At 33.9% G+C, this 9,277-nt stretch overlaps 2 protein-coding genes across 2 annotated transcripts; both read left to right on the top strand.

Annotated features, from left to right (window-relative positions):
- The first annotated feature begins 213 nt into the window (after positions 1-213).
- LOC128955240 (putative ammonium transporter 3) lies at positions 214-2,129 on the top strand. The gene is made up of 3 exons (XM_054300889.1): positions 214-1,147; positions 1,222-1,385; positions 1,470-2,129. The coding sequence occupies exons 1-3, from the start codon at positions 214-216 to the stop codon at positions 2,127-2,129; spliced, it is 1,758 nt and encodes a 585-aa protein (XP_054156864.1).
- Positions 2,130-4,244: 2,115 nt separating this feature from the next.
- On the top strand, positions 4,245-8,589 carry LOC128955271 (serine/threonine-protein phosphatase 1 regulatory subunit 10-like). Its single transcript, XM_054300923.1, has 6 exons — positions 4,245-4,317; positions 4,471-4,568; positions 4,809-4,895; positions 5,018-5,951; positions 6,042-6,598; positions 7,470-8,589. Exons 1-6 carry the CDS (start codon positions 4,315-4,317, stop codon positions 8,482-8,484), a joined length of 2,694 nt encoding a protein of 897 aa, XP_054156898.1. The 5' UTR covers positions 4,245-4,314; the 3' UTR covers positions 8,485-8,589.
- The last annotated feature ends 688 nt before the right edge of the window (positions 8,590-9,277 follow it).

Genomic DNA, 9,277 nt, shown 5'->3' with positions numbered 1-9,277 from the left:
TATGATATGAACAAAAAAATAATTAATATTATAATTTCCAATAAATATTAACATTACCTATAAATTCAACCAAAAAAAATAATAATAATAAATAAATTAAAACAATTGAATACAAACCTTAAAATAAAAGTTGTTTTCATCACACAATCATCGCAACCGGTGGTCACATAATCAGTGGTCACAACACCATCACCACCACCACCACCAACAACAATGTTGCTGTCGCTGATGATGATGACACCAACAATACCAGAGCCGCCATCATCGCCACTATTGGCTGAGCCGGCGTCGGCACCCGAAGTGGTTACGCACAGTCACTACGACCCGAACACGCCGTCCACGGACGTAACCTCCGATGACGCCACTTGGATACTAACTTCGGCGTTCGTCATATTTACAATGCAAACCGGTTTCGGTTTGCTCGAGTCGGGCGCCTGTGCCAAGAAAAACGAGGTCAACATACTCATGAAAAACGTAGCCGACGTAGTACTTGGCGGCCTATTCTACTGGGCCATCGGCTACGGACTACAATTTGGCGACGACCCTAACCATACCGGTTGGTACGGTTCTGGCTATTGGTTTCTCGATTCGCCCGACGATAAAATGGGACCCGTATTCGCCACATTTATCTTTCAGTTAAGTTTCTGTACGACTGCCACTACCATAGTATCGGGATCTATGGCCGAACGTACCAACTATAACGCCTACATACTTTTCTCGTTGTTGAACACCATTGTCTACTGTATACCGGCCGGTTGGATATGGAGGGACACTGGCTGGCTATACCAGTTGGGCGCACTCGACTTTGCCGGTTGCGCCTGTGTTCACCTAATTGGCGGCGTATCGGCACTGGTAGCCGCATCGATGCTGAAGCCGCGAGTTAAGCGCTACGAAAACGGTACCGACCCGTTGCCGATGGGCAATCCGGTCAACGCCGTGATCGGTACGTTTGCCCTCTGGTGGGGTTGGCTCGGGTTTAACTGTGGCTCTACGTTTGGTGTGTCGCACAGCAAATGGCAGTTTGCCGAACGGGCAGCGGTCACCACATTGAACGGCTCGTTCGCCGGCGGACTCATTGCACTGGTCTATTGTTTTGCCAGTCACGGACGGGCCGAAGTCAGTCCCATTCTCAACGGTATACTCGCTGGTCAGTCACATAGTTAACAGTAATTATTTGTCTAAACAATTAAACAACAAATATTGGACATTCAATATATGCAGGACTGGTAGCAGTAACATCCGGTGCCGGTTTTTTCTTGCCGTTTGACTCGTTCATCATCGGCGCAATGGGATGTATAGCTAACACATTGATCGCCCCGCTATTGGATAGATTGCGTATCGATGATCCGGTCGGCGCTGTGGCCGTTCACGCCGGCGGAGGAATAGTATATCTAATAATAATGAGAAATTAGAAATGATTTTTTTACTGACATCCCTGTGCTCTCTCTCTCTCTCTCTCTAAAAAAAAGGTTGGAACCATATGTGTCGGACTGTTTACTATAGACGAACCCGATTTGATACCAAACGGCGGCCTAACTCGCGGCCAGTCGGGTCTGTTCAAAGGCGGCGGTTTTCATCTGCTCGGCGTCCAGTTGTTGGCAATGATTTGCGTGAGTATGTGGAGCGGTATCACCACTTGGATGCTGTTGGCGGCCATCGACAAAGTCATACCCATACGGATGTGCATCGAAGAGGAAATACTCGGCGCCGACATCTGGATTCATGACATCCGTAGCGATTACTATGACTTCGATGCGGTTATCGGCGAAATGAGACGCGAAGGTATGGATTTGGCGCCACATATTCGGTCGGCAAAGTCGAAGACATCGGTCGATCATAACTTGTCTATTGTCGACAAGTTTTTGGTCGCCCGACTTAATAGACCCGATAATAATAATAATAATAATAATTGGATGCGACAACACCTGTCGAAACAGCACCGATTAGTTGGCCACCAAAGAAAAGTTGGCCACACTTTGCCGCCGCCGCAACAACAACAACAGTCGCAGACATCATCATCATCGGTGAACAATGAGTTGATGGCCACTAATAATAATAGCCGTACGATGACTGCCACTAATGCATGGATTTCGGCGAAACCCGAATTCAGACCAATTAAACGATATTAATATAATAGCGATACTAATGAATAACTTACCAAAAAAAAAAAATAAATAATTTACATTTAATTAAAAATATTAATAATTAATTATTATAAATATATTTATGTATTAATTATAATAAATTTAATTTAAGTGTGTATTTTATTTTATTTTTAATTTTTATAGTTTTTAATTAATTTATTAAAAATTCAATTAAAAAGTTAACTTTAGGAAAATTTACACCCTAGATAGTTTTTGTTTAACATTATAAATTATAAGTTACATACTAAATGTTAAATATAATATTACTATTATAATTTATAATAGTAATATACAGTAGTAATATTAATAAATTATAGATATTATAAAGTAATATATTGATTAATCAAAAAATTAAAAAAAATTAAAAAAAATTAAAAAAAATTAAAAAAAATTAAAAAAAATTAAAAAAAATTAAAAAAAATTAAAAATACTAACTACACTACAGTATCACCTTGAGTAATTTTATATATTAAATAAGTTATGGAGTTTAATAGGTGACTGTTTTTTTTTATTTTAAACAAATACTGTTTATTATAATTTTTAAATAAAAACTTTTACTAAAAAAATTAACTTTAAATAGGTATAAATTGATGAATATATATAGATATATATATATATTTAAAAATTACAATTTATTTTTAACATTACCCAAAAAATAATAAAATTCTAAAATTTTATTCATAAATAACGTCAACACATTTACAGTTCAATTTATAAAATAAAATAATTGGAATATTCTAATAAAAATAACTAAAATAAATTTTAGATAAAAATTTTAGTTTTAACTTTTTTTTTGTTGTTGTTAGTAGCTTATAATTTTCATAAATAACTAACATATACAATAGGATAATAATAATAATAATAAAAGTTTAATCATAGAGTTAAATGATTAAAATAAAACAAAAATTATTTTTAAAAAATAATGTAAAAAATATAAATACAGGTATTTTTTTAAACAAAAAAATAGTGTAACGTTTACTATGTTTGGATAGGATATTACAGTACAGTAGTGTAGTGTATATTAAATGGTTGTATTCAACAATAAAAAATAGTATATGATTAACTATATAAAAAATGGGCCCAAATTGTACTTAACATTATGCTAGTAAAGTAGAACATTTTTATCTACATATTGAACAATATATTTGAATTTTTATATACCTAATAAGCTAGAGTATAGGGTACACACTGTACGGTTTGGTTTGATTTTTAATAATAACCGGTTAACTAAACAAATGCAAATTAACCCATTTTTTATAGTTTCAATTAGTTTTTAGTTTTTTTTCGTTTAGTTTAGTTTTTTATAGTTTTAGTATTAAAAGTCTAATAAAAAAAACACACACATTGATTTTATTTGATTGGTTTGGTTCCCGGGTTTCTATAGTTTTTATATATACAGTATATATTAACCATAACGTTAACCAAAACGTGATTCACAACAATAATAACGGTTTGGGTATTCCTGTACAATGCAATTACACACCTCTAATAAATATACAGTATATGCCATACTTTTATACAGTACTACTACTACTACTACTACTGTATATAATATATTACAGTTTATATGACTCTAAACACACTGTTGTTTTGTGTGGTATATACTTATCGCTCAGTTATTAATATTATTACTATTACTATACAACTATAATAGCACTGTTGTGTTGTGTTCAGGGTTTTAAAAATGGCAGGCATAAACAATAGATGCCAATTTTGCCAAATGCATGCCCTGTCTCTGCCATGCCCTGGGCATCTATTTTCAGGTGGTGACACCTATTATTTTAATTTTATATTATTAATTAATTTATAAAACATTGTTTTTATAATATATTTGCTTGTATTTTTGTTTTGTATACCTTTAATTAAAAGGTAATATCATTGGAAATAAGTAAATTAATTGTAAATTTAATTAACACGTTAAAACACTAAATTGCATTATTTTTATAAATACAGTTGCTTTTTAGCAATTTAAATTGGCAGGCAAATAAAATAGATGCCCAAAATGCCAGGCATTTATGGCATCTATTTGGGCATTGCCAGGGCAGGCATTTATTTCCTTAAAACCCTGGTTGTGTTTAGTGAGAGAGAGAGAGAGAGAGAGAGAGAGAGAGAGTCGACACTAACACAAACACACAGACAGTCAGACACAGTGTGTGTTCACACAACACAAATGGTTGGCTTTTTATTATTTGTATTATTATTATTATTATTTAATTAAATAATTTTAATTAATAATCAACTAATTAAATAGTTTTATATACATATATATAATTAATTAATTAATTAATTAATTGATAATAATTAATTAAAAAATATGTTACCGCAGGCGCCCATAGACCCGAACCAATTGTTGGCCGCCTTTGCTCCGCTATTGACGCCAACGGGTGGCATAAAAAATGCATCGGAAGTTCCCCGACTATCGAGGTATATATATATATAGTGAGAGATCCCGAGTGGGTGGCCACTGGCCAGTGATGGACACACACACACACACACACCGATTATCCATTGATATATACACACACACTATATATATCCTATAATTTAATAATACATTTACTTATTTAGTTATTATTATGTTTTATATCAACAAATGTTATGATAATTATATTTATTAACAATTATTTAATTACTTTTTTTGTTTTGTTTTGTTTTGTCGTTTAGTTTAATGAAAAAGTTTTCCCGCAAACTGGTCTCGCGATGCGTCTATTGTAATGTATTGATGGCCACCGATGAAGATATACTTGAAGAGTATGTCTAAGTAGTTGTTGTTTGGGATCAAATTGATACCCATTAAGAAAATAGTGTTAAAATTATCGGTAAATTTTTATGTATTTTTTAAATAATTTGTTTTTTTTGATTTCCCGAAATAGATTTCTAAAGTCCGGCGGATGGGAGACAATACACCTGTGGATCAAATCGGCCAAAGACGGCGGCAATAAACCATTTCTCAATGAACTAATGAATCTGTTGGCAAAGTTGCCGATGACTGTCGACCGACTCAAAGAAAACGATTCGCCAAAATTGATCAACAAGTTGGCCAAACTGTCGACAACCAATTGTCCGATACTCGCTGGCAAAGCCCAACATTTGGTGGACAAATGGAAAGTGATTATCACTGGCGAGCCGTCGTCGTCGTCAGCAAAAGATAATCACAAAAGTAAGGAAAAGAAGCGAAAGAGTGGCGAATCAAATAGCGATTCAACAAAAAAGTCTAAGAAAACATCAATAGACGATTCAAGTCTCGGTGAGACCAGCGGCGGTAGTAATGATGGCCTCAGCAGTAGTAGTGGTGGCGGCGGCGGTATTGCTGTCATCAAAGATGACTCTAATAACAAATTTGAACGAACACCGCGGCCGACGACCGCTAAAGTAAAGCCAGGAAAGTCGCGATTGGGTGGACTCGTTAATACTATTACTACACCCTCTTCATCATCATCGCCGACCACCACCACGACTAGCGCTCAAATCAATGCCAAAGCCGGTAAACATCGTAAAGAATCTGCAAATATAGACAACAAGAAGTTGTCGTCGTCGCCACTGATGACTATCAGTTCCAGTAGTAGTAAATCTCAAAACTTTAACAACAATAATAACAGCAGCAATAGTAGCGAATCTTTAGATATTATTAGCGGTATTATCAGTAGTAGTACTACAATGATGCCAATCATCAAAAGTCAAACTATCGACTCGGCTTTATCTACCGCCACCACCACTACCACAACTACTGGCACTGCTGCTGCTACGGCAGCCGTACCTACACCAGCACCGGCTCCTCCCATACCATCCAAACCTCATATACTTCACGTATACTTTTTATTTATTTATTTTTTTAATTTAAGTTATACCAAGATTTTCAATTAAAATTTATTTCTTTGTTGTTGTTGTTGTTGATAGGATTCAACCAGTTTTATGGACGCACTGACAGCTCCGCCGACTATCGCACAGACAAAGAAGAAACGGCGAACCAGTTCGTCGGTTGCAAACAATAATATTAGCACTAAAGATACAATGAATAATGACTTGTTGTTGTCGTCGACGACGACAATAAATAATTCATTAACCAATAATAGCTCTTCTTCTAGTCCACCCAAAGTTTCTTCTTCTTCTTCTGTTTCTTCACCACCGAAACCGTTTTCCTTTTATAAAGACATTATTGACGAAAAAGTTGCCGACAATTATAGTAATAGCGGTGATATCGATACTATGAATGACTATCAAACTGTCGAAACTAATAGTAGTAGTAGTAGTGATCAGCAAACCATTGATAGGTTGTCCTCCACTTCTGCCAGTGACGGTATGGATGTGGACATCAATATAGATATCAAACTTAGCGCTGATCTACCATTGAGTAGCCCATTGTCTGTGATTCCCTCAAACAATACTAGTTATAATAACAATAAATATAAATCAATTTTATGTTATGTTAAGCGTGGCGTCAAAAAGTCTGTTAGGTTTGTATTAATATATAATCCGATAATAATTTCATTAATAATGAGAGACCGGTTATTATTATTATTACTGTACTCTCAATTCATATTATATAATAATATGTATTTCGCTAAAAAATTATTGAAATGAGTTTTTGAAATTTGTTAACCAATTTTTATATATCAATTACCGGTATATTTATGATGAATCAATTATGACTGGGATTTCTATTAATTTCCAATTATTTATTGATTTATTTAAAAAAAAACTTTATTTTTTTTTTTACTGAATCATCAAAATGTAATATAACAACAACGTCAATGTGTGTGTATATAACATAAAATAAAAATTTTCATTATGTGTGTGTGTGTATGTGTGTGACTGTATGTATATCTGTCAACACATAACTTAACAGTAATTTTACAATAAAAAGATTGAAAAAAACTAAATAAAAAATTAAAAACTATTATATTAAATACTAATATAATAATAAAAGTTAGACAATTAAAGTTTTTTTTAAAAAAAAACTGATGAATAGATAGAAATAAATATATATATTTATATATATATATAATTAAATTTATATGATAGTATAGATAGGATAATTAAATAAGTTATATATATAGGTTGTATATATATATTTATATAGATAGTTAGATATATATATATCAGTATAATTTTTTTTTTAAACAGCATATAAACTATATATCTATATTATTACTATATATAACAATTATATAACTCATTATATAATAATAATTGTTAGCACACGTATATACCCTATCACTCATTTCACTAAACGTTATACATATATATATATATATAATTTATGAAAATTTTTTAATGATTTTTTTTAATTTATTTGTTTTGTCTTTTTTTTGTTGTTACCATTAGATGGGTTGACGAGACAAGCAAAAAGAATCTGGAAGTTGTCCGCTATTTTGAATTGGACGAAACGGAACGATGCAACGTTACCCGACCGGCTACCGGTGCCGGCAGTTTCAACGATGCCAAACGATTCGATATGAAACACGAAGCCGAACTTATGTTGCTGGCCAGACGCGGCGGCCCTGGCAGTGGTGGTGGCGGCAGCAATAACTATGATCTGGCCGACGATCACTCGTCCCGCGTCCAGACAATCGGTTTGTGGCGACTGATTCCGTGCGACGGCGACACCTATGCCATCGAATACGGCAAAGATTCGAAGGAGCGGCTAATCCAAGAGCAGAAACAAAGGACATCGTTGCCGATAATCTATATGAAAGGCCAGACACCCGATTCGGCTCAGGAACCGGATCATGAAATTTTTATCGAATCGGAACCGGCAAAAGTGATACCACTGGAGGACGACAACAATCCGAACAATTGTTACGATTTTTCCAACAATGATTTGCCTCAACCGAAAACCGGCGAACAATTGCCGGCCCGAGTGACTGTTCCCGAATTTGTGCCGGTGAACAACATCAATATGACACCACAATTTCCCGGACCAGCAGTAGGTGTAGGTGGAGGAGGAGGACCTCCCGGCGGTATTCCGCCGTTTGGTGGCCAACAAATGATGCCGCCGTTTGGCGGTCAGCCAATGATGCCGCCACCTGCCGACCAGTTTGGCCGAAATATGTCGTCAGGTCCACCACCGCCTGGTCAGCCATATTTCAACAACGGTCCGCCGCCGCCGCCATTCCAACAGTGGCCTCCCGATGGCGGGCCGCCGCCGATGTCCCAATCGGGTCCGCCGCCGCCAAACTTTGGCCCACCATTTCCCGGTCCTCGCGGAATGGGTGGCCCGCGAACGCCACGACTGCCCCGTAACGCCCAGAACACTGTTTGCAAACACTTTGCCCGGACCGGGAAGTGTCGGTTTCAGCCGAGATGTAGTTTTTTGCATATAAACAATAATGACAGATGAGGTTTAAAATGACTTATAATTACCGATAGATTGATATATATATATATATACACATTATGTATATATATATATATATATACAGTACATATAAATATATATTTAGTATATTTGACACCAAAAATTGATATTTTTTTTAACAAAAAATGTAAAAAACAATATTTTTGTTTGTTTTTACACACACTGTATATTGCAATGAATAGATAACTGATTATTGAATAATTTATCATTTTTTTTTGTTTGTTTGTTTGTTTGACTATATATTTACTGATAATAGGATTTTTTTTGTGTGGAGTTATATGATTTGATATAATATTTTTATTTTTTAAATTTATTTGTTTGATTTGATTTTGTTTGTTTTTTTGTTTGTTTGGTTGTTTAATTATATTTACAATAATATGATTATAATCAAATAATTATTTTACTTCATATATATATATATAGTATATTATAATAACACTAATTGATTATAATTATATTTATGACTAAAAAAATAATTTCAAGTTTAAGTACTACCCATCGCGTCATTTAAAAAAAAAAACGAAACACATTTGTATTTTTTTTAATTATCAATTGATTTTTTTTTGCTAATTATATTAATATTATTAATTAATAATAATAATAATTCATTTTCACTCTATTTATGTACAAAAAAAACAAAACAAAAAATATTTGAATAATTGAAACTCTCATTAAATATCGTTATCGTTACTTAAAACAAAATGTGATTTGATTTGAATTGATTTTTTTCGGGAAATTTTTTTTATTTATCTCATATGTATTGATATTTTTAAAA

Source organism: Oppia nitens, unplaced genomic scaffold (assembly GCF_028296485.1).
Source record: "Oppia nitens isolate AA-2021 unplaced genomic scaffold, nextdenovo-longstitch-racon4-pilon3 scaffold2_pilon_pilon_pilon, whole genome shotgun sequence".
Lineage (NCBI taxonomy): Eukaryota > Metazoa > Arthropoda > Arachnida > Sarcoptiformes > Oppiidae > Oppia > Oppia nitens.
This window is presented reverse-complemented; position numbering and strand designations above follow the sequence as displayed.

Bases quoted from the DNA above. Each gene is read 5' to 3' on its own strand.
- LOC128955271 (XM_054300923.1), top strand. The intron at 4,569-4,808 runs GTATATATATAT...TTTGTCGTTTAG, and splicing joins GAAGTTCCCCGACTATCGAG to TTTAATGAAAAAGTTTTCCC. The intron at 4,896-5,017 runs GTATGTCTAAGT...TTCCCGAAATAG, and splicing joins GATGAAGATATACTTGAAGA to ATTTCTAAAGTCCGGCGGAT.
- LOC128955240 (XM_054300889.1), top strand. From the start codon at position 214: ATGTTGCTGTCGCTGATGATGATGACACCAACAATACCAGAGCCGCCA. The intron at 1,148-1,221 runs GTCAGTCACATA...CAATATATGCAG, and splicing joins TCTCAACGGTATACTCGCTG to GACTGGTAGCAGTAACATCC. The intron at 1,386-1,469 runs GTATATCTAATA...TCTAAAAAAAAG, and splicing joins TTCACGCCGGCGGAGGAATA to GTTGGAACCATATGTGTCGG.